The 23,884-nt window shown below is 56.6% G+C and overlaps 1 protein-coding gene across 1 annotated transcript in view; it reads left to right on the top strand.

Annotated features, from left to right (window-relative positions):
* Positions 1 to 23,884, top strand: part of PTPRN2 (protein tyrosine phosphatase, receptor type, N polypeptide 2) — a 500,467-nt gene that overhangs the window by 434,381 nt on the left and 42,202 nt on the right. The window contains exons 14-15 of the mRNA XM_012658102.1: positions 11,223 to 11,370; positions 22,111 to 22,184. Coding sequence (XP_012513556.1) covers positions 11,223 to 11,370; positions 22,111 to 22,184 — 222 coding nt within the window. The remainder of the gene's footprint in view (positions 1 to 11,222; positions 11,371 to 22,110; positions 22,185 to 23,884) is intronic.

The raw sequence follows: 23,884 nt of genomic DNA, 5'->3' as shown, positions 1-23,884 counted from the left end.
GAATCCAGTCGAAACAGGAACACGACTCTTAACTCTCTCCCTCAACTAGAGGCAGCATTTGTGTTTCACTCAGAATGTCAAGCAAACCTCTTTTGCCCTAAATTTAAATATTAATAGCTGTACATTTATGGAAATGTAGCATAATTCTCTTAATTATTTTCCATTGCTTATAAGTATGCATCTTTGTATTTTACCTATGTGCATATAACCTTAATTTTTAAGATGTTAAGTAAGATAATAAGATTCATGAAATTGTTCATTTAAAATTCTTTGAGCTTCTCTGAGAATGACAGCCTAAAAATACAAAGTGGTGTTATTGTCATCATCACCATTATTAAATAGCTTCTTTCTCAGTCTTCCTGCAGGAGACCTCTGTCACCCTCTCCTACGCGCGCCCGAGGATGACATCGTGCTAGAGAATGCCGGGCGTAAAACAAACTATCAGTCGTGCAAAGGAACAAGCCTTTCCCGTTAGTGAGAGGAGGTAGTAAGGGTGGAATTACTTATTTTTTTAAAGTTTATTAATTGGAACATTTCTGGAACAGAAATTATTAACATTTGCTACAGGGTTTAGTTGTCTTTATCAAATTGTGATTCTTTTCCCATAAATTTACAACATAAAGGTTAGTGGAAGCCACAGAATAATTGAGAGTCACTGTGCTTTTAGTGCACGGGCTGTCTCTGTGCAGCACTGTCTAACGGTGGCCCCGGCCAATGAGTCACGAGCTCCAGGGGAGATCCTGGGGTCACTCAGGATTTGTTAAAGAACTCTCTTGTATTAGTGTGTTTTCCTGCAATTCTGGACCTTGTTCTAGATTTGCAATACCGAAAGCCCAAATTATACTTAAAATATATTCATCGAAGCTTGCAATTAGTTCAGTTCTGTGCAATCGAAGTTTAACCAGTTTTCACATCCTCCTAACCTGACACTTTGCAAACACTCAGCCTCTCATCTCTTTGTCCCCCCAAAGGGCAGGAGACGCACAGCCCACGTCCCAGCTCCATACAGAAGCAACAGCCCTGTCCTCTGACAGCGTTTTCCTAATAGTGCTTTGAAAACAGCACGTCATTTTCTCTAGAGCTCTACTGGGGGAGGCGCGTTCTTAGTTCTTGTGTGCATTTTATTTTTCAATTACAGAGAGAGTTTCAGGTACAGCAGACAATGCAGCGGCACACGGCTGGGAAACGGCGCACAGCCCACGCCCTGTCTCCTCATGGCCTGCGCATCTGCCGTCCTCACGCACTCACTTGTCCTCGCCCCTGACTGGGCTCAGCCAAGGACTTTCTCTGGAAGACGTTGAGGTCTGAAGTTTCTGAACTTTTCTCCACTACTGTAATGGTTCAGAATTTTATATTACTCCATGGTTTGGTTGGCGACGACACAAAGAATGGACATAGATTTCTAAATCACTTTAAGACAGCATTGAGAACCGTGTCCAAGGGTCGCTGGGCTTGCCAAAGATCCTCGGTGGTCCTCAAAATAGGTTAGCTTGAGACAAAGATTTCAGAGCAAGAACTTGGAAAAATGGCGTTGGTTCCCGGTTACGGGCGAAGCCAACTCTGGTGCCCATGTAGGGCGATTTTGCCGCCAATTTACGACTTCCCAATTCACTAGGATAAGGGAAGCTTTTTACTTACTGCAGCTATGTGTGGGAATATTTCTTCCCTAAAAACAAATTTCCGTGAAAGCAACTTTTAAATGTAATAGAAAGAGAAAGAGCCATGAATGGTCTTTCATCCACTCTTACGAATTCCTTCGGTCCGTTCCCACCTCTTCAAGACTTTGTGCGGATAACCCAGAGGTTGGATTCGGAAACCACGTGTTTGCTTTTCCCGAGTAAAGTCCACGTTGACGCAGAGCGTCCTTCCAGTGGGCGCGTCTGGTCCCGCGCGCAGATCTGCTCTGCGCCTTCCTTCTTTGCTGGGAGGAGCCACGAAAGCACGTTTTCTTGTCCAGTAAGACCAGTCGTCCCACTGCAAGTCAGAGCTGGTGCTGGGACCGGGGCCTGTGTTAAGGAACAGGGCGGTTACGGAGGTGATTCATTGTGCGCTGTTTCACGTCTTACTTTTTTCAGAGTGAGACGGTAATTTGAATACAATTGCATGGTTCGGGATGCTTGCTTCAAGCAGACCTTTCCTAAACTAAAAGTAGCATCCTCTAACTGTATCTGATCTGCTGCGTGTTTGCACTTACACCTTAAATTTCTAATTCTAAATATTTCAACGTTCCTGCTGCACAATGTTAATAAATAACATTTAAAACACGCCAGACGCAGCAATCTACAGACACCAGGCGCCTCCTCCGGTCCAGCGGTCCGCGGTCCCTGCGTGTCCGCGTCAGTGCGCGCGAGGCCAAGACAACGGGCCTCGTCACGGCTCTGTTCCTCTCTTACATTCTTCTTGGAATTCAGATATCCTACTTTTGAAATTCAGCCGTTTAACGTAAAATTTCCCTCTGATGCATTAATGAAGACAGCTGACCGTGTTTATTTTTAAAGAAAGAAAAGGTCACCGTTTCCCCAGGTAGCAGCAGGAGCAGCTCGCTTGGTGCTCCCAGAGCTTCAGTCCAACTCACGACTTTAAAACGCAAACTGCGGTCTTGTCAGGAGGACGGAAAATGTAAGTGGATCGTATTCTTTACGTTAACAAAAGCTTTGATTGTAACGTCTGTAAATTAAAGGGCATTGTGCTGCGGGCGGCACCGACGTGAAGAAAGGAGAGAAACGAGGCTCCCCGGTAACAGCCGGAAGCTCTGCAGACCCGGCTCTCCCCGGCACGCCTGCTCCCCGGGGGCAGAGTCTCCCGTCCGCCAGGGGCGCTGTCGGAATGCAGTTCCACTGGACAGTTTCTGCTTGTCCCCCGTCTGAAGACCCACAGAGCAACCTGTGAGCTTCCCGAGTGTGCTGCCACGGGGGGGTTGGGCACCTCCTGACTGAAGGGACGTGGTGTTGCGTGGATCTTGCGCCCACCGTGCTGAGGAGTCTCGGTATTGCACGTTAGGAGTCCCTCGTCATTCCTCTTTTCAATAGTAACAATAAATCTCATTGCACCTCCCAGTATCTCACCCCATTGCTGTTTGGCTGAGAGATGCCAACATCACATCATTTCTGTGACTTCTGACAGAGCTGAGACCACGCCGGCACGCGCTGACTCTTTCCTGCCCTCCGGCTGGTCTCCTCGGGCATGTGGGGTCCGCAGGAGTGTGGGCAGGTGTCTGGCGCAGCCCCCAAGCGCCGTGGACAGGGTTCGGACGACCCTGTTGGGTCACGACACTCGGACGCAGCAGCAATGCCACCTGCCGGTGCCAAGGAGCTCAGGGTGCCGTGACCGCCTGTGGACAGTCACAGTTAAATGCCCCGTTAATGCCACCAGTGTTGGCTCATTGCAGATGGTGAAAACAATTCTTAATTTTGATCAGTGATATTATTTCCTGAACAATCCTGGAACCTTATGGTCGGTTTTGCAAGCTCACAAAACGGTGCCCACAGAGTAGTCTCGGAATGTGACGTGACCACGGGGTCCTGAGTCAGAAACACACGGGGCGTTGTGTGCGCTTTCCCCAGGGAAACCGTCAATTAGCACTTAGTTTCATCGCCTCTTACGCGGGCATTTCCCAGTAATTCTTTTCTCAGGATTGGCCGTGAAATACCACCCTCTTAAAAAAAAGTAATAAAAGAAGCAGATAGGAGTGCAGATGGTTCTAGAGCTGTCCCCAGTGTCATGGCAGAAAGGCACAGTAACACGGGCTAAAGCCGTGCTCATGTATTGGTTTTAGACATGCAGTAAGGGGACGCACGTTTCTGAGAAATGCCACAGTCCCTCAAAGGGACAAAGCCCTGGGACTGTGGTGCTGTTTCTCTCTCCGATGATGTCAGTGGTGGCATCAACGCCCTGACCGATGGCCACGGCGCATCCGTGGTGACTGTGTCGCCACAATCACCCTTAGACATGCATCCAGGCTGTGGTCAGTGCAGGTACGTGCGGTAACTCCGCGTGCTGTGTCTCCCTAGGTAGAAAGCTCGGTGTCCCCCGAACCACAGGAGAGTCGCGGCATCTGGGAGATGGTTGAAGAGATAATCCAACTCTGTCACTTCCTGGTGGAAAATGAAGACCCGCCGCCACTGCCATGGTCCACGTGCGTGCGCTTTGTAGTCCACGGATTGTACTTCCTATGTTAACTTGTCAGCCCCCAAACCACCTTTAGAAATCCAGACTCTGGTTCTGTGTTGCGGAGGAGTAAATTAAGGGTCAGTGAGAGCAGATGGTTTGTCCAAAGTTAATAGCCAAAAAGTAGCTGCATGTGGGACCAGACGCTTCTTGCTTATGACTTTGTTAGGAAGGATCTCACGATCAAGCCCAGCGCCTGCCCCGTTTCATGAGCGGAGTGTTCCTATTCAGCAAAAGCTCCTCAGGGTTCGTAAAGCTCCGTGAGTGGCAGGAGATGAACGATTCATCTCCTGAAGCTGCAGATCTCTTGCGATGAGTGACGCGGGGCACTGCGTGTTCCTGGAGGTCACTCTCTTAACCTCAGAGTGTTACCGTTTGACCATAAAATGATGCAGGAAATATTTGGGCTACAGTAACACGTCGTGAACACACCCTCCTCCTCCCGATGCCAGTAACACTTGCGCTACACGGGTGCGGGATTCTGTGTAAAACGGTTCCACTAAAAGTGGAAGCTGGTTGGTTTGTGTGATGCACGGACACTGTTTCCTACAAGTCATCTGAGCCGCTTGGTCCTCGTGGCCCAGACACTGTTCTTGATTTTTCTACCCTACACAGTCTGGCGGTGTGGGCCAGAAATGGTACGAGATGGGGAGCTGGGAGGATGGGCTCAGAAATAAGAGAAAGGTTAAAGAGGAAAATCTTAGATTAGTATCTCTCACACAAATAAATCCAGTGAAAACAGATGCCGTCTTCCTCAAAGAGCAAGAAAATCAGAGAAACGGAGCTACGTCTTCAGGTGCTGCGGATGCTGACGCCTCGTGGTCTGTGGTCAGCGTCAGACGTGTGTGTGGGCCACACACTCGGAAAACTTGAGACCTTGGGGCTTCCGTGAATGGTTGGATCTGGGAATTATCTCCTGTGCAAGCACATCCCGTGTAGGCCCTCAGAAAGTACCAGAATTCGAGAAAGTCATAGACATCTTCCCACTCAGGGCTCATCTAAGATCAGCTTAAGTAAAATTCCCTGAATGAAGTTCAAAAATACAAAATGTCAGGCTGAGTTCTTGCAGCCAGGAACACTTCAAAACCCCAAAATATTGTTGAGAGAATCATGAGCAGCTCTGAAAAATTAAAGGTGAGCTTCCAAACCTGACCGGGGTCACTGTCAGAATTAACTCTCTGAGCACTTCAAGTGGCGTCAACTAGGATTGAGCACCAACTCTTCACTCTTGTTTTCACTCTCTGTATTAATACCTCGTGGTGGGCCGGGCGCGGTGGCTCACGCCTGTAATCCTAGCTCTCTGGGAGGCCGAGGCGGGCGGATTGTTTGAGCTCAGGAGTTCGAGACCAGCCTGAGCAAGAGCGAGACCCCGTCTCTACTAAAAATAGAAAGAAATTAATTGGACAACTAAAAATATATAGAAAAAACTAGCCGGGCATGGTGGCGCATGCCTGTAGTCCCAGCTACTCGGGAGGCTGAGGCAGGAGGATCACTCAAGCCCAGGAGTTTGAGGTTGCCGTGAGCTAGGCTGACGCCACAGCGCTCTAGCCCGGGCAACACAGTGAGACTCTGTCTAAAAAAAAAAAAAAAAAAAATACCTCGTGGTGTGAATCCGCCACGTGGTGCAATCCCGCCTTCCCTTGGCTCCGACCCAGCACAACCCATGTGCGTCGCCCTGCTGGGTTAGCTCCGACTCAGAGGCACTGGCCCAGCCCAGACAGGGAACTGTGCGCTGATACCTGCTGGGGTAAGACGGGGTCCCCAACCCCCGGAGCTCACACCAGGGGGGACCCAGCGCAGCTGTGCCAGCGGCAGCACGTGCCATATCCACGAGTGGCACTCACTGTGCACGGGGGTCGCAGGGTGGGTGACGCTGCCTTGGAAGGCTCCGGGGGAGACAGAGCCCGACCTGGGTCTGGACCATGGAGGGAGATTAAGACTTAAAGGAGGAGATGAGCTGGGGGAGGAGCTTTCTGAACTGTTGCCCCCGTCTCCAAATTCACGTGGTGGCCTCTCAGCTGGGGGCAAGAGGGGAACATTAGAGTGTGGCGCCTCCTGTTCGGCGTGAGTTACAGATGCTTATCGGGTGACCCAGAAAGGAAGACGGCAGCAAGGAAGTGCGTAAGGAGACTTTTTAAATTCCTTATGTTACTTTCGGAGAAATCTTCCCAGTTTCAGAGGATTGGAAGACAATGTTTTTGGATCCCCATCATCAATATAAAATTTTTATCTATAATACAAATTACTTGTAGAAATTTCCGGGTTACAAGTGGTCACTCAGCGAACATTGGCGGTTGCTCCCACCGCATGTGCAGAGCAGCTGAAACGCAGCCCTGCCCTACGAAAACATTGATGTCACGGGAAGAATCAGAGCTTGGAGCCTGCAGCTAAAGCGCAGGTGGGTCTGACCCGTGCCGCGGAGGCGTGTTTTCGTGAACAGCTGGTGTGGAAGTGGGGGTGGTTGTGGGAGAGGACGGTCACGGGGGGTGGTGACTCCTGACGGAGGGGGTGTTTCAGCTGGGCCTGGAGTCGGGGGAGTCATCGCGGAAGCGCCAGCGTGAACAGGTGCAGGGAGGGCGGCGGGGTGGGAGCGACGACGGCGGGAAGCAGAGTCTCGCTGGGACAGAGAACAGGTGAGTGAAAGGAAATTTGGAGAAAGGACAGGACCAGTCCAGGCAGCGCCGATGGTTGTGAAGCAGGCTGCCATTGCACCTGAAATGCTGATGTGGCCGATCGTGAGTAGGAAGTGGAGAGGTGGCGTGAGGGGCGAGGCGGCCACGCAGCAGACCAGGACAAAACCCGCCGGTTCCGAGACCGGGATCAGCCTTGGTGCTGCCACCGGCTGTGGGGCTATGTGCCACCCGCTTAACTTCGCCAGCCCTTGGTTTCCCCGTATGTAAGATGTAAGCCTCATCTCAGCATTTTTCATCCTGAAAAAGAAAACTCTGCCGCCGAGGATGTCCAAGGCTTGACCAACAGCAGCGAGCGCAGGAAAGAGCGGCTCCACAGGCGCCGGAGGATGAGGTTTGCGCAGCCCTGCAGTTCACCCTGTGCTGGAGTGAGGAGCAGCTTTTGCTTTCATTCTGTCTTTTCTCTTCCTTTCTGCATGAGCTATTTATGGGACAGAAAGGTTGCAGCTTCGTCAAAACTAAGCCCTTCCACCACCACATCCCCGACATGTGCCCGCGTGAAATGAAACGTTGGTTCTTGAAACATCTTCAGCTGACAGCCCACGACAGGGGAAAGCCCCTGAGCAGTGTTTGGATTGCACATTGACGTGCCGGACGATCCCGCAAGCGGACCGTGTCGGAGCAGAGTTGAGCCTGTCCTCGTGCACAGATCTCACGTCCTTGAACAGCAGGAGCCCACAGGACAGACGGTCCCTGGCGTACGATGTCAGCGGACAAGGGCGCAGAAGCGACGTGCCCCAGTGGGACCCACACAGGGAGGGCCCACGCAGCCATCTGCCATTCCCTGTCGGTGCTGTGGCTAGCAAGTGTGTGAGATGTTCGCCACCGTTGTGAGGAGGCTCTGTGTTAGATGGCCTTGCCCAGTTGCGGGCTAATGGAGGTGTTCTGAGGATGTTCCCAGCGGGCTGGGCTAAGCGACGACGTCGGCAGGTTAGGTGTGTTAAATACATTCCAGCTTGAGATATTTTCAGCTTACGATGGGTTTATCAGGACGTCACCCCATCATAAATGGAGGAACATTTGTATTAAGTCATCGCTGCACCTTTTGGTTTTGCTTTCATGGTTTAAAATGCATCATCTCACTGCAAAGGCCGGGCTCCCCCACAGACTCACAGATGACAAGTGTCTTGCCCACAGATCACAAAAGAGGAAAGACTCCCACTGTGTGGCTGAGGAAAGTACATCAGTTTAGTGTCATGAATGACACTTCATAAAAATGTTGATAGAAAAATACGGACCAGATCAAATTGCGGTGAGTAGGACGGGACGGCCACAGCTGCGGAGCGGTGCGCGCTGAGAGAACAGAAGTTTTATCTTGATTTTAACATCATCAGGCGCATCTTCAGATGACTTAACTCCCGGTGAAAACACATAATCACATCAACATCCACCTTTCCCTCTCTCCCACCCCCAGCTTGCCTGCTGGATACTCCATTTATATTTCTTGCCATAAGTTTAGAAATTCAAGTGCAGCCTGATTCACTTCCCATGGTTAGGACAAATGCGAAACTTACACAGCCGCGGTTCGTAGGAATTAAGATAATGCACGATGCCTCCTCTGCAGACAATATCTGAGGTGGATTAAGCCTGCCAAGGTTCATCATTTTAGAATCCATCATGTTTTGTTGAAAGAAGCTCATTTGTTGGTGATGGATTTTGTGAGAAGAGCATTTTCCAAAGAGAAGATAGAACCCAGAGTCATTTTGCCAGGAACCGTGGTACGTCTGTCTGTGGGACGGTTCCTCGACCGAGCGCGAGAGAAGTCGCTGCAGATGCGCAGTGAAAATCCACTTCCGCCAGCACTGCCCCCACCTCCCAGGATCCCCCAGACCAGACTGTGGGCTGCGTGAGCTAGTTAGTGTTTCACAAAGCTTCAATGTTACATCATACAAAAATGTTTTCCGTTAGAATCACTTTGGTACAAAAGTATGTATTTGATACGCCATAATTGTCTCAAAAGAAAGTGTTTTATAGATGGAGCCATTTGAGTTTTGCCTAATTTAGTAACTCAGACATCCGTACGGGGTCTTCTTCCCCACACAGAGGGACCCCGGGGCCACCTGCGTGTGGGGCTGGGGAGGGCAGAGCGGACGAACTCACTTACTTTGGCTTGGGCAGCCATGAGGGTTCTGTCGCTCACGCGGCGTGGCGTGGAAACAGCGGCCGCCACCTGGGGCTGGAGTGGTCGGAGCAGCTTCTCCGTCATCGGCACTGACATCCGTCTGCTGTCCCCTAAGTGGCCAGAGCACCTGGGATCCCTGGCGCAGGCTGCCTCGGTGTCCGCACCCGGGGCCAGACGGTTCCTCGCCCCACCTTTCGCACCTGCGTACAGGGGTGTCATGCCTATCGCCACAGCACGGCACAGACCCTGCCGCGAGTCGCACCAGCACGACACGTATCTGGCAGAGCTGGTGTTTGTGGCGTGGATTTGAGCTGGCTTTGGTCAAAACTTCAGTGAGATGCTGTGATGGTCTCACCCAAGGTTCCTTCCTCTTCCCAGGCGCCTGGAGCTGGGCGAGGCAGCAGCATCTCGCGCTCACTGTGGTGTCTCTCCCGCCTGTCTCCCAGCGTGGGCACAGGTGGGCGGGGAGGGCAAGAGGGGCCATCCTGGAGCGGGGGTGTCGGAGTGGAAGGCGGGGGCCACGGCGGCAAGTGGACCCGAGGTTGGAAGTGGCTGCACGTGGCCACTTTGCCCCAGCGGACCGTGCGCACGTGTGTGTCTCGTCCTATGTGGACGCACATGATAACCTCTGTCTACAGGTGACACGTGGCCCACTGGAAACCCACAAGCAAAGTGTTGGAGGACGAGATGGTCATTTCCTGGGGGTGCAAAATCACGTCCGGGTTTGGTCCTTTGAGATGATTTTCCTTAAATCACAGCCGGTTCCCGGCGGAACGGATCGGTAAGGAAGGCGTAGACGGTGCCGGCAGCTGAACGCCTCTGAGGAAGGGGGTGTCAGGACACCAGTTCCTCACCTATTTCTGGGAATCGCTGCTCACGCACAAACGCCGGAGAATTACGACTGGAACAGCCGAGGGTCAAAATACTTGCTTCCACTGGTTTTCTGTCTGTTCAACGCCAGATGCTGTTTGACCCTTTGCACAAAACACAGCACCCACCCGCTCACTACCCCAGATGCATCGCGGCCACGGGGTCACAGAAATGCGCCAAATGTAAGACAAATGACCTCTGTGTAAAGGGAACCGGGAGGAAGGGACGCCCCTGCCACGGGATGGTCTGAGCTCCCGGCACTGGGATCAGAACACGGACGACGGTCGTCACGGCAGCGGTAAACAGAGCCCACGCATCCACCTAATGCTGTGTTCACGTATGTGTGATAACAATGCGCCTATGTCACGTGCTGGGTACGTCGTGCTACGCGCATTTCCTGCTGTTGGCACGTATCTGGGGAAGCGAGCTCTGATTCATTATTAGCAGGTGTCCTTTGGGAGCAGGGTGACCTGCCTGTGCCTCGCCGTCGGGAATCAGAAGAGGTCTCTGTCTGTCTCTGTCTCTCAGTCTGTCCCGCTGGGATGACCAACCAGGCTTTGCCTCCATGGGGAGGATCTCCTGAGGGTGCAGTTGCCACTTTTTAGAGATTTTCTAATTGCCCAGTTTGACGTGGTTTTGATCGCACGTGTAGGGTAGTTTCCAGACGGTATTTCCTATTTTTCAGGGACTGAATGATTTCAAGGACTTACAGCACTTGTTAGTAACTCCTGGTTCTTTCAGAAAGAGAAAAAGACAATGAAAGACTTTTAACGCAAAACATTATTTAGTGAGATGCTTTCCCAGAGCGAGGTTGAGTCGTGGTTTTCTCTTTAGCCCTATTTTTTAGCTCGTCTACAGCTTACTTGCTCCTGTGTATGTTGTCTTAACCGTATCTGTTCCTTCTTTGCTGCGGAGGGCGCTGCTCTCCAGTGGGCTTGGGAGCCCCAGCGGCACAGCCCGCACCAGAGCCCCCGGCTATCCGGGTCCGAGACCCGGCCCCTCTTCTCCCCGACACAGCCGGACATCGGGTCCCGTGGGAACGCTCCCCACTCAGTGTGTGGCGCAGGGTCCCCTCTGCAACCCCTGACAGCTGCCTCGTTAACCCCCTCTCTGGTCGGAGACGTCTTCCACACCAGGTTTCGGTTGGCTGCTCAAACGCGTCTCACGTGGACGCGGCGCTTCCCCAGCCAGTCGGCGCTCACCGGAGCAGCCCTCCCGCTGAGGAGCGCCTGGCACCCATGCCCAGCACCCGTGGTGGGCGCAGCACACGCCCGGACACGGGAAAGCCTCTGCTGCACCGTGGGCCTCTGGCTGGCCTGTGCCTGCCTGCGGACCTCGTGCGAACCCACTCCTGACTCTGTTTCCCCCCCCAGGCCTACATGGAGGACCACCTGAAGAACAAGAACCGGCTGGAGAAGGAGTGGGAGGCTCTGTGTGCCTACCAGGCGGAGCCCAGCAGCTCGCTCGTGGCCCAGAGGGAGGAGAACGTGCCCAAGAACCGCTCCCTGGCCGTGCTGACCTGTACGTAGCGCCCCACACGCGGCGCGGCTGTGGTGGGTGGGAGCCCCTCCCTGTGCCTGCCCCAGCCCCTCCCTCCCCGGGCAGCTCCGGCCCGGCCTGAACCGCCCAGCCCAGCTGCCTCCCCGGTCCTGCAGCGGAGTCCTGAGCACTGGGGTTGGGGACGTGCACACTCCAGTGGGCGCTGGCTGTGCTGTTCCCTGCTCCTGCGTGATCTGGGACGCGACCCTTCCCCTCTCTGAGTGAGGGCGTAGCACCAGCTCCGCTGGGCACAGAACAGATAGTGGTCGCTGTCGCCGCGTCTGCGACCTACCTGACTCCGCCACGGCACTGGGGACCTTCTGTCTGGGCAGGTGTCGTTGCCGGAAACGGAGACACCAAAAGTAGTCGGTTCTCTGAAGGGACGCGTGCGGGGAGGGGAGACGCAGTTCTGCGGCGACTGCTGCCGGCTGCGCCCAGCGGGCTTCTGCGACTCGGGGCCACGCGGTGGGGAGGTGACGTGAGCCACAGCACAGCAAGGACAGGGACGCGGTGTCCTTGTGCCCAAAGATTGGACAGAAATGGGTATTGGCCAGACGCTGCTTTCCTGAGTGATGAACGACCGTGTGTGTGTATGCACGCGCGTGTGTGTATGCACGCGCATGTGTGCGCACGGGTGTGTGTGTATGTGTGTGTGTGACATGCGTGTGTGTGCACATGTTGGTGTGTGTATGCGCGGGTGTGTATGTGTATGTGTGACATGCGTGTGTGTGCACATGGTGTGTGTGCGCACGGGTGTGTGTGTATGTGTGTGTGTGACATGCCTGTGTGTGCACATGTTGGTGTGTGTATGCGCGGGTGTGTGCGTGTGTGTGACATGCGTGTGTGTGCACATGGTGTGTGTGCGCACGGGTGTGTGTGTATGTGTGTGTGACACACGTGTGTGCACATGTTGGTGTGTGTATGCGCGGGTGTGTGTGTGACACGCGTGTGTGCGCACATGTTGGTGTGTGTATGCGCGGGTGTGTGTAAGATGCGCAGCTGCTCAGTCGCTCTCTCGGTAACCGTAAGATGGGAGGGACACACGCGTGTCTAATGTAACAAGAGGAGCGTCATCAGCTCACACTTCCCGGAGCGCAGCGAAGCCCATCGGCTTCCCCGCAGCTTCCCAACGGCGCAAAGACGAGCATCCTCCGTGGTGAAGGTGACCTCTGTCACCGTGTCCCTGCCACGGCCCTCGGGAGTGGGTCAAGGGACCAGCCTGGCGCCACCGCCCACTGCCCGGCCTCTCGTCCGCCGCGGCCCCGGGGGCAGCCTCTTCTCACAGTGAACACAGGAGTGTGGCTGACGTCCGGAGGTGAGGGCAGGGAGAAGCAGGATCTTGTGTTGCTGGGGGCTCACCTGGACAGTCGTAGACCTTCACGGAGCCCGGCCACGCCCCTGGGTGCAGACTGTGTTCTAACGGTTCAGTTCGCGCTCACGCCAGACCCTCTGTTTCCGTGAGGCCCGAGGGGTTTTTAACCCTAAAGAGCTTTAAAAGCGGAAACTGTTGTGATTTATACATTGATGTTTAGAAGGAAAGCAAAACAGAATTCGGTCAACCAATGGGTCTTTATTAAGCACCTGCTGTGCGTCAGGGGCTGCGGACGACGCTGGGGCTGGCGGCTTCCACCGTCCCGTGAGCAGCCTGCTGGTGGGGGACAGCCGTGAGCGTGCACTGCGCGGTGAGCACACGTTAGATGTCTTCTCTGTCTGGCTGTTTACACGGCTTCCTAGGTCCTTTACGGTAACGGCTGACATTCAAGGCCTGTTCGCCGGAGACACCCCCAGTGACAGCCCAGAGCGTGCCAGGAACGCACAGGGGGTGTCCTCCTGTGCACCCTGCAGCTGCGTGGCACCCAGGTTCGGAGGCGAGGACCCTGGCCATGGAAAGGGGCCCCTCTCAAGGTAGTGGTCAGCGCCAACGCAGCCGCGCGAGGACAAGGCCCTTGAGCTCTCTGTGGCGGGAGCGTGGCCCTGCCCAAGGACGGGAAACGCTTCCTCCGTCCCCTCCGGTGCTGGGAGCTGGAAGGCAGCGGCCTGCACCTCGACCCGCCCACAGGTCCCGCCCGCAGACTCCCGGGTCCCCTACCCGCAGCAGCTGGCCCGTTGGGGCAGCAGTGGGGGACCCGGGGCCGTTAACTGCACGCGGGTGAGGGAACCGCGCTCCTGTCCGAGGCTGAAAGGTCGCTGCAGGAACACAGGCGAGTTGTCTCTGGTGGAGACAACCTGGATAAATACTTCCGTGAATCAATAGGTTTACTCTGAGCAAACTTGTATCATCCACTTTTCTCTCCATACTACTGGCCACCTTAGCTTTTAGAAGGAAATCTTTTCATCAAATTCTACCCCGCAGCTCCTCCCAGGCGGAATATGAGGGAGAAAATGCCGTCGCTTAGACTCCTGCTGGTCTTGCCAGACTGCGGTGGAGGTAACAGCCCTTCTTGTCCCTGACCCCGCCTGACCGTGCCCGGCTGCTGTGCTCTTCGTGGGACAGAATCAGCTGTGTGATCGAGCCACGACGTGTCGAGGAGAACTGGCTTCTGCTGGCTCTGTGTCCTCGACGGCTCCTGTCGGTCGCCACAAACGGGTAGACGGGCGCTCGGGCCCCGCGTGCGTCTGCGCATCTGGGCGGCGGCGCCCTCATCCCTGTAGCGTCTCACTCTGCGTTTGCTCCTCGACCATGTCCTGCACACGTGTGCCCCAGGTTCGCTCACGTCTGTTTGAGGGGTGCTCATGTCTGCCCTCCCGCCGGGTGCCTCCTCCCCTGCGTCCCGCTGTGAGCAGCCCCTCTCCTGACCACGCCCCGTGAGGGGCCCCCCCAAGAGAACAAAGCAGCCGCCTGACTTCCGAGATGAAGCTGGATTCACCAAGTGTGTCCCGCTGGACGTGCCGCGGACCCCGCGCATGTCCTTCCTGGTGGAGCCGCACGCGCCCTGCTGCCCGCCTCCTGCCCGGCCGACACGCGCCCTGCCTCCCGGGGCTGGCGCCTCCCCGCCCAGGCTGGAGACAACGTGGGGCGAGTGTACAGGAGATTCAAGACTGGGAGAGCCGTGGCCCTCGGATCCCTGCAGCCTGGGGTTCCAGCCACGGCCAGATCATCCTCGGAGATGACACTGGATGCTCGGCTGGCCTGCGCTAGGTCGGTGTGTTACCTCGGAAGCTTAAAGAACTTAACGTGCACTTGGTAAGGTTTTGCATCTTTAAAAAGAATTGTGCAGTGTTTTGCTCATCTGCTTTTTAAATTAGGAACAGGAACACGATGCTATTTTGGTGTACGGTCTTAAACAAAAAAATATTTTTGGCTCTGTGTTGTGAGAGAGAGAAGTCGTCAGAGACACAGAAACGGTAACAGACAGAGCCAGAGAGGACCAAGACAGACCCGGGGATGCGCCATGCGGCGCTCGGACACGTCGACTCCTAAGGATGCTGTCCCTACAGAGATGACGGCTCAGCGCACGGCCAGAGGCATAGCTGGGGCCTCCCGCCGCCGCCTATGGGCCGCTCAGATGCGGGGGGCGGCCCAACCCGCCGTGCCCCACGTCGAGTTGCGCTGCGGAAGGACGTCCACCCTTACGAGAAACCACCGTCTGGCAGATGAGGACTCTGGGGTTTCGAGCCAGGCCGACCGTGCCGACGCCCGCCTTCCCCAGGCTACTTGGGACGCGGACGCTTCCTGGACTCACCTGAGAGTTCGTGCGTGTTGGGAAGACGCACGTAGATTTCAGACTCCCACAGGCGTGCGTGGTTGAGATACAGGGACCACGGCACTTGGCCAAGCATGGCTGACCTTAAAATTCTCAGAAAACAGTCTCTTCCCAAATAAACCTTTGGTTTCGTATTTTTCCTCCCCAACCCTAAGCAGAATCCCCTTTAAGGAATGTTTTTGCTCAGGTCACTTCCGAGTGACCAGAAATTATCCTGACTTGCTTTTAAAGATGGAAACATGAGCAATTCTCCTAAATCTGATGAGTAAGCAAGGGTTTTCTGTCTTCCTCTCGTAGAGGAATGTTCTGGACACGCCTGTCACTCCCCAAGACAGTGGAGGAGAGAGACTCCGGGCTTGGCTGTCGTCCACCCCTTTTTGATCTCACAGCCAGCCGAGTCTGTGCTGCCGGGATTTAGGAAGCCGTCGGTCTGTTGGTGTTGAAAGGAAAATATCCCAGCAAATCTGTGTGGGCTTTTTTCTGCTACATCACAGGCAGAAGCTGTTCCGGCAGCTGCTCTGCCTGAGAGTGAAGGATTTTTTAGGAGAGAGGTCCACAGTCACCCTCATTAGGCTCCTTCTCCTGAAGGCGAGGACGGGCTCAAAGCGTCGTCTCTCAACCACAGCAGCACATGCCTCCGTGAGCCGCTCGGGGCCTCCGGCGCCAAGAGCTGGGGCCGGCTGGTTTGCCAGTCAGTGCGCTGACATCCCACACAGCTCAGCCACTCGGAGTTCAGATTTTATATTCTCTATGCTCTTTTTTTTCTTTTTTTTTTTTGAGACAGGGTCTCGCTCTATTGCCCAGGTAGAGGGGGTGAGTGGCGTCATCACAGCTCACTGCAGCCTCGGACTCCTGGGCTCAAACGATCCTCCTGCCTCAGCCTCCTGAGTAGCTGGGACTACAGGCGCCACCATACCTGGCTGATTTTTTTTTTCTTTTTTGTAGAGACAGGATCTTGCTACATTGCCCAGGCTGGTCTCAAACTCCTGGGCTCAAGCGATCCTCCCATCTCAGCCTCCAAATGTGCTGGGAATATAGGCGTGAGCCACCGCGCCCGGCCTACTCCTTTTCTTGAAGCCAAACCGATCAATCTGTAGGACATCGAACCTCGTGTAGCACAGTTATCTTCACTTCTCACCGTTCACGTTCTAGTTCTACTCGCAGAATCTCAGTGTTGGAGGGTCTCAGAGGGCCTGGGGGTGGCCGGCCAGCAGCCGGCCACCCTCCCCTGGACACGCCCAGAAAGACCAGTCCTCCAGAAGGGCCAAGCGCGCTGGGTGCACAGCTTCCCCTTACGTACGCAGTGTGAGTTTCCGTTCGCTGTGCGAGAGGCAGGTCGCAAAGCAGCCCCTGTGCAGGTCGCGGCCCACTGGGGTCCAGGGTCTCCCTGGGGACTGTAGCTGAGCCCGGCCCCACACAGTCGGGTGTCTCTGTTCTAACGGAGTCGGACGCGGCATCCACCCACAGGAAACCGAGTCTTCAGGATCAGGGAGGCTGTGGGTCCTCGCTCCCCGAATCAGCGCCCCTCTCTGCTTCCTGCCAACTGCGCGTTTTGTAAACGTGTTTTTCGCGCCTTCGAGTCTTTGACACAAACGTATTCAGCAGGACAAACGCTCAGCACATCCTCCTCCACGCTGACCACGTCCGCTGCCTTTCTGGGCAGCTGCTCTGTGCGCTGAGACTGCGCCGCAGCCGGGGCCCAGGGCCGGCCGCCAGGCCTGTGTCGGGAACGCTCCCTGGCCCGGCCCTGTCAGCCACGGCGCCACGTGCCTCCCACACGGCGCCCACTCACCTCCTCTGACGGCCGTGAGCGTCACGCGGGAAGGGACCCGGAGGGGAAGGACCAGAAACCCGCCCAGGTGACAGGCTCCAGAGCCTGCGGCGTCACCCCCGGCGCAGCTCCCTCGAGGCCCGGCGGCTGCCGTCACGCTGCTGATGGCCGATCCTCTTCCCCGAGCAGAGCCGTAGCGGGCCTGGCACGGTTTCCCCCACACTGTTTATGACAAAAGTTTGAAGACTGAAGTCGGAACGTTCATTCGACGATCACCTGCGCACCCCACCTCCGCCCAGCAGCTCAGCACGGTGCTGCGTCTGCGTGGTACACGTCTGTGCTTTGTCTGTGTTTCGGCCAAACTACTTCCCAGAAAGTTTCAGGCGTGATGACTTCAAAATACCTGAGCCTGCGTCTCCTGAAAGCGCGACGTGCTCCTTCGACTCCCGCCCCGCGGCTGTCACTGAGACGGGAGCAGGACTCCCATGTCCAGTGCCTGAGCTCCCTCGGGCGGCGACGCAACGGGGACTTACTTTCTCACCATCCCGGAGCGTGGCAGGGAGGCCCTCGCGAGGCCTCTCTCCTGGGCGTGCGGGTGGCCCCTCCTGGCGCGGGGCTCTGCGCAAACTTCCCTTTGCTCGGGCACCGGCTGGGCCAGGCCAGCCACGCCCGTATGACCTCACCTTTCCCCACGGCCCCTTTGGAGAAACCGTCCCCAGGGCAGTCTCACTCTGGTCCTGAGGGGCTCTCGGACTCCGACACAGGGATTGGGGGTGCAGCTCGGCCTGCGACACCGTCTGTGTTCATTGCCCCCATCATTCCCGCTGCTCCGTCTCCGTGGTCGTTTGTTCTGTGTGTTTATCTGACAAGGGTGCATTTGAGGTTCGTACCTGCATTTTGGTTTCTGTGTCTCTCTTTTGTCTTTTAAAGCGGCTGCCCGACTTTCTTCCCTGACCTGACTTGACCCTAGTAAAGCGGCTTTTCTCCCAGTGACCGCCTTCCCTTTCCAGAGAATCACAAACCGCCTGCGTGGGACTCGCCGCAGCGTGATTTTGCCAGGCCCACGGGGGCTCACACGGCCCGTTTCTTTGAGAGACGCGTTTCTGCGTCTCCACAACACACGGGACCACGTCCAGCCTGCTCGCTCCTCCCCGTGGACACCGGGCCCTGCCGCGGGCCCTCCCCACCTGCCCTTCTTTCTCCTGCCTTTTCCCGTGGTCACTCTGTTCCCGTTCCCCACGAAGCAGCCGCGCCTCTTAGGGACGCTGGGCACGTGGTCTTAGCAACGCCGATGTCACCACCGCAAGGTCACCGTTAGGACCCCAACTTTGACAGGTAGGCGGGTCGTCCGTGGCCGTGTGGTCTGTAACAGGAGACACAGGCCTGGGACCGCAGAGCCCAGGTGTGCTGTCTGTGAGGGACCCTGAGTCTGGCGGGTCATCTGGTGGCGGCAGGATACGTCTCCTAATCCCTGCAACCTGTGAGCCTCCCACGCCACGTGGCCCAGGTGTGCTCAGCAACTGACTTCGAATCGGGGTTCTCCTGGGTTACCCAGGTGGGCCCAGCGTCATCACGGGGCCTGCGCGTGGAAGAGGTGGGGGTGGGGGGTGGCAGTGGCTCCGCCAGCAGCGCTGGTCCGAGGACAGAGGGAGACACGGCCGCCCCGGGGCCGGAAGAGGCCTGCGGAGGAACCAGCCCTGCCCACCCCCCGGGGCCTTCCGGACCTCGAATCTCCAGGGTGTGAGCAGAGAAACTTGTGCTGTTTCAAGCTACGAGGTGTGTGGAGTTAGTCACGGCGCCCACGGGAGACCCCCACGGAGGCCACAGGACCCCTGGGCGACGGTGAGCGGAGCTTGTGCGCCGAGGCCCCCACCTGCCTCCCGGACAGCCGTGCCACACGCGGGCCTCTGCCAGACCGTCGGAAAGTGGATGTGGAAATTATTGTTGTTTCTGTGTCAAAGGCGGCACTGGAGACGAGGTCACCTGCCGGCCTCACGGTGGGAGGGAGGAAAGCGAGAGCTGGTCCCTGGTGTTTGCGTCCTGCCCAGACACAGCCTCATCCATACCTCGCACCTGCCTTTACGGGCCACCGAAGGGTCCACGGCGCAGCCGGATTTTTCCCAGGGTCCTTTCTGCATGCGGTGAGAGGAGGGCGTTAGACGCTGCAGTTGTCCAGGACGCTTCTGGGCCGTGTCCCTTCCTCGGTGACACTGCTCTCCCTGCCTCCTCCCACCTCGACCCAAACGCCGCCCCCCACGCGTCCCCTGGCACGATGTCCATGCAGCCCCCTCCTCCTAGGCCGGCCCGCGCCCCCCAGGGCTTTTCCTTCCCTGGATCCGCCGTCCCCCTGCTGTTCTGGACCACGCGGGCCACAAAGCAGAGGCACTGGGGGCTGCGCCACCCGTGCGGCGGTGTCTGGGCCGGCGCCCCAGGCCTTGGCTCTGCGCGTGGGGCGCATGAAGCCAGAAGCACCGTTTCCCGCTTGGAGCTCATCTCTGCGCCTCTTTGCTGCCCCGGTGACTGTTCTCCGCGGTTCCTGGCATTTTCCTGCCTGCTGTCAGTTTACATCTCAGTGAGCTAATGGGCCAGTTTCCTGCACAGTTTTCTTCCTTTGCTATCCAGGAGCCGCCACTGGTGTGGGCTGGGCAGGGCCGCCATGACCACTGCAGGGGCTGGAGGTCGCGCCTCAGTCAGGGACGCACCTGCCCACCCCCCACCCCAAGGCAGCTTTAATCTCCTCAGTCCACGGAGACAGGCCGGGAGTTTTTTCCTAGTGATACTGTGTGTTCTCAATACAAGACCACAACAAAAGATAAGGAAGCCTCACCAGACCTTGTGTTGCAAGGAATCTGTCTTTTAGGACAGCTGTCCCCAGCCTTTGTGGCACCAGGGACCGGTTTTGTGGAAGACAGTTTTTCCACGGACCAGGAGGTCGGGGGGAGGGATGGTTTCAGGGTGACTCAAGCACGTTCCATTTACTGTGCAGTCAGACCTCTCTGACCTGGCAGGGTGTCTCCGGAGCCTTCCAGCGGAGGCCCAGGGTGGCCAGTGTCAAAGCGGAATCACGTCACTGTTAACTTTAAAAGCAGCGTGTTGGAGCAAACTCACGTTAGGAGCACCAAAGCTTGAAGCCCTGTCTTCAACTCACCACTGTCCTTAGAAGGGCGACCTCAGGGGAATCGCATTCCTTGCACAGGACACTGCAGCGGTCTCCAGACTCGTCCTCCACGCGGCGGGCGGCGCAGGTCCCGCTGCAGATGGCGCCGCTGCCATTGAGAGGACCAAGTCCACAGGCTGCGTTTTAATTCTCTGAGACTCCCAGACTTAGGAAGCACTTTCTTAATTTTCCGATCAGAAAGTCCAGCTGGTGCCCGTCCCCTGGGCTGTCACTGCAACCTGTGCCCCGAGGCTCCCTGAGCAGAAACTTCTGGCTGTGATTCTCCCCCATCCCCTCTCGCTCCGGCCCTGCTCTTTGTGAAGGCTTCCCCGACGGTTGGGAGCTGTCCTCACTGCTTTGTCGCAGGTGCCGACGCTGGCTGTGTTGAAAATACCTGTAATGAGGCAGCGCTCAGGTGACCCTCTGGAACCCTCTGGAAGCTGCTAGAAGTCCTGCTCTTTGATTCCGGAGCTCTGTGGCAGCTGCAGCAGCAGGCACAGCACACCCACTTCTGAGCAGAGCCTGAGTCTTGCTCTGATGTGTCTGTGGGGTGCCACGCTGTGAACTGGCTTCCGGAACTTAATTTTTGGGGTAGTGTTTGTAGTGCGTTCGGATGTCAGAGTTGACCAATTTTCCTGGTAAATTTTATTTCAGTTTCCTGCCACTGCCAATTCTCACTCCCTCAAGAACAAATCTGTGTGGGAGCCCAAAGCCATTCAGTCCATGGGATTTCCGTACCGTTCACAGCTTGGCTCAAAGCTGGTGGGATGATCTGGAAGCTTCCACAGCGCAGGATGTAAACGCGCACGCATGCAAGCACGTCAGGTAGCACACATGTTCCCTTCCCCCTGTCCCTGCTGGAAGGCACTAACTCTGACGCTGCAGAGGACTGGCGGGCTGGCGTCCACCGGGCAGTGCCCGGTCCCCAACAGGCCACACTTCCCTGGTCCCACCAGGTAGGAGACTCTCCACGTTCCTAAGTAAAATCCCCAAGAGAAATGAAAGAAACACAAATAAAAGCAAAGTTCCTGTGGCTTCACTGCCACTACCGAGCTGCTCCACGGTTGGAGTCACTTCCTCCCTGGGGCCACAGTCTGCGGGGACTGCCACCACGGTTGACCTCGGGAAGCAGGACCAGGGCGGAGGTCGCAGAGCCGCTGGGCGCCTGGTTCCGGGGGCCCCGGCCCAGGTTGTCCGTCTCTTCCCAGAGGGGTGGCTGTGCCTCCCCCAGAGGCCGTTCCTGCTGCGGAAGGTTGCAAGGCTGAGCGCTGCGCCGTGTCCAGGCTCAGCCGACCGCCTGCCCGGGGTGCACCTGCCGCACCCCCAGAGAAGGGGAGGAGGAAGGCCCCTCAGCTTCCTCCTCTGCGAGCCTCCCACGTCCCCCTGAGGGTCACGCTGGGAAAGGTCCTGGAAACAAGCCAGGAGGAGGGGTGTGGCCGCGAACAGGAGGGGAATGTTCCAGAAGGAAAGTTAAGATAACCCGTGAATCAGATGCAAGCAGGAGGAGAATGTTCTAGAAGGAAAGTTAAAATAACCCGTGACTCAGACACATCACACTTAGATCCCAAGTGCGGCCGACTTCAACTCCAGTTGAGCCGAGTGCCTGGGAAGGGCGCGTGTTCATGCCGCGGCGTCCGTGCTCCTACTAACGCTCCCACCTCTCCTTCCTCTTACGCGCATTTTCTCTCTCCCTCCCCTTGTAAAACTAAATCCCAGTGACTCAAGGATTTAACCGTTTATCGACCACAGAACTGCGTATTCTGGACGGTGACCTGTTGCTTAATACTGATGTTTGTATTTATTGCCTGTATGTTACCAAATATGTCCGTTATTTAAAGGCAAACACTACTCTGAAAATATAAATAAAGGCGAACACTGTAAAATCTCGCAGAGGAGCACCTCACCTCGGGACCTGAGCTTTACGTAGGACAAACGCGAGTCTGGATTCCACCCAGTGAGGGCCTGGCGCAGTCCCCGCGCTCCCGCTCGTCCGCCTGTGCGTGGAAGGGCCACCACCGGCGGGGAGACCGGGGACGGCGGTGTTGACACTGGGGGCCGTGGGGACTCTGACCACCTGCTCTTGTTTGCAGACGACCACTCCAGGGTCCAGCTGAAAGTGGAAAGCAGCCTGGGCAGCTCGGACTACATCAACGCCAGCCCCATCGTAAGTACCCGGCCCGGGCGCTGGGCTTTGCCTCCGGGAGCAGGGCGCAGCGGAACCAGGCAGGGAGCGGGAGGCGAGGGCCTCCGTGGGAATGGAGTCCGCTCTGCTCTGGGCCGTGGGCTGTGCCGAGTCTCTGCCCTGCCAGGCTCCTGGCCCTGTGCCACCCTCCCCGTGAGCAGAGCCGTCCAGGGACCCGCAGAACCACGTCCTGAACAGAACCCTTCTAGGCTTCTGGGGAGAGTCTGTGGTCAGTGGCATCCTCTTTTGCTAGAACCGCTTATCCACTGTTTATTCTGGAGAGGTGGGGAAACGAGCACCAAACCTGCCTCTTTTTTAACCTTCAGTGACACTGAGGCAGGTTTGAACTCGTAGGTTCATTTCTTCTAGGTTTTTCCAGCCGCAAGACCCTTCCTTCATAAGGAAAAGAATGTGGGTGGGGGGGCTGTGCCTCCTCTGGGGGCCGACATGCTGGGGGAGTGGAGAGGAGCAGACGTGTCCCTGTTTCCGGGGACGGGCATAGCAGGTCCCCCTGCACCACGTGCTGTGAGCCCTGAGACCTCAGGGCCTGACTTCGGGGGCTCCGCACCAGCCCACACCTGGTGGCTCATCCTGCCGCCCCGCTTTACTTCTGGGCATCCACGGAACAATCTCCCCATCTTGAACCTCAGGGGGGCTGAGGGTTAAGGGACAGGTGGACGCTAACCAGGGTGAGCAACGAATGGGGGGGGAGGGGGAGGTGCAGGGGCCGAGAGGTTTCCGGAAGACGGGGTGGGTGCCTGGGTGCAGGTGGGCGGCCGCAGGCGGAGGACGGTGCAGTGGAGCTGTCCAGACAAGGGCGTTTAGGGACCAGGCTCGGTGGCATTTTAAACCAGCGGACGGGGGTCGAGGTTTGGTGCAGGTTTTCGGTGGATGTGGGCTGCAGCGTCCTCCCTTTAAACCGTCTTTCTCGGTGCTGAGCTTTGGGGATCGTGCGGGCACCTCACCAAATCCCACACTTGCATTTAATCAAAGTGGCGCCCGCGGGTGCCGCCGCGCCAGGGCCGAGAGAGACGCAGGTTGCCCCCAGGCGCAAATGGCACCCTGAAGTCTGGTCTCAGCTCCTCGAAGCCGCGGCTGAATCCCTGGCCCTTCTGATACAAGCGCAGCCGCCGCGGGCAGCCGCGCCCTGAGCTGCTGACACTTCCCGGCACTGCGCAGCCACACCGCGAGCGCCCTCGGCCTTGGAAAGTGAATTCAAAGTGAGGAGCTGGGCTGGCGCCTTGTCTATACCCCCTGAGCCCAGACTCCTGTCGACGTGATCGTGTCGGGAAGGAGTCGCCGCTTGGCTTCCACAAGCTGGATTCCGAAGATAGGTTCCATCTGGTTCCGGTTGGAGCCATGCAGTTTGTCCTTCTCAAGAAGATGTGATAGAGTCAGCATTTTTCTGTCAATTCTAATTAAAAAAATCAAACCAAAGCCTCGCTGACTTGCCAATCTCTCATTTCACGAACCGAACGTCATTGGTGGTGAAGTCAGGCTTGCCACTGCCCGGCCTGTCCCTGCACTGGACCATCACGATGCCAGCCCGACGCGGAGACAAAAGCCGTCCTCTCCGCGCTGAGGTCCTTTTCCCTGAGACGAACCGTTTGGCGAGGCCAGAATTGGAAATAAAGCCATGATTTTCGAGTCTAGAAGGCAGGAGCTCGGTGCTGTGGCTGTGC

This window comes from Propithecus coquereli, unplaced genomic scaffold, assembly GCF_000956105.1.
Source record: "Propithecus coquereli isolate 6110/MARCELLA unplaced genomic scaffold, Pcoq_1.0 Scaffold571, whole genome shotgun sequence".
Lineage (NCBI taxonomy): Eukaryota > Metazoa > Chordata > Mammalia > Primates > Indriidae > Propithecus > Propithecus coquereli.
Note: the sequence above shows the minus strand (reverse complement) of the source record. Positions and strands in the feature narration are given on the sequence as shown.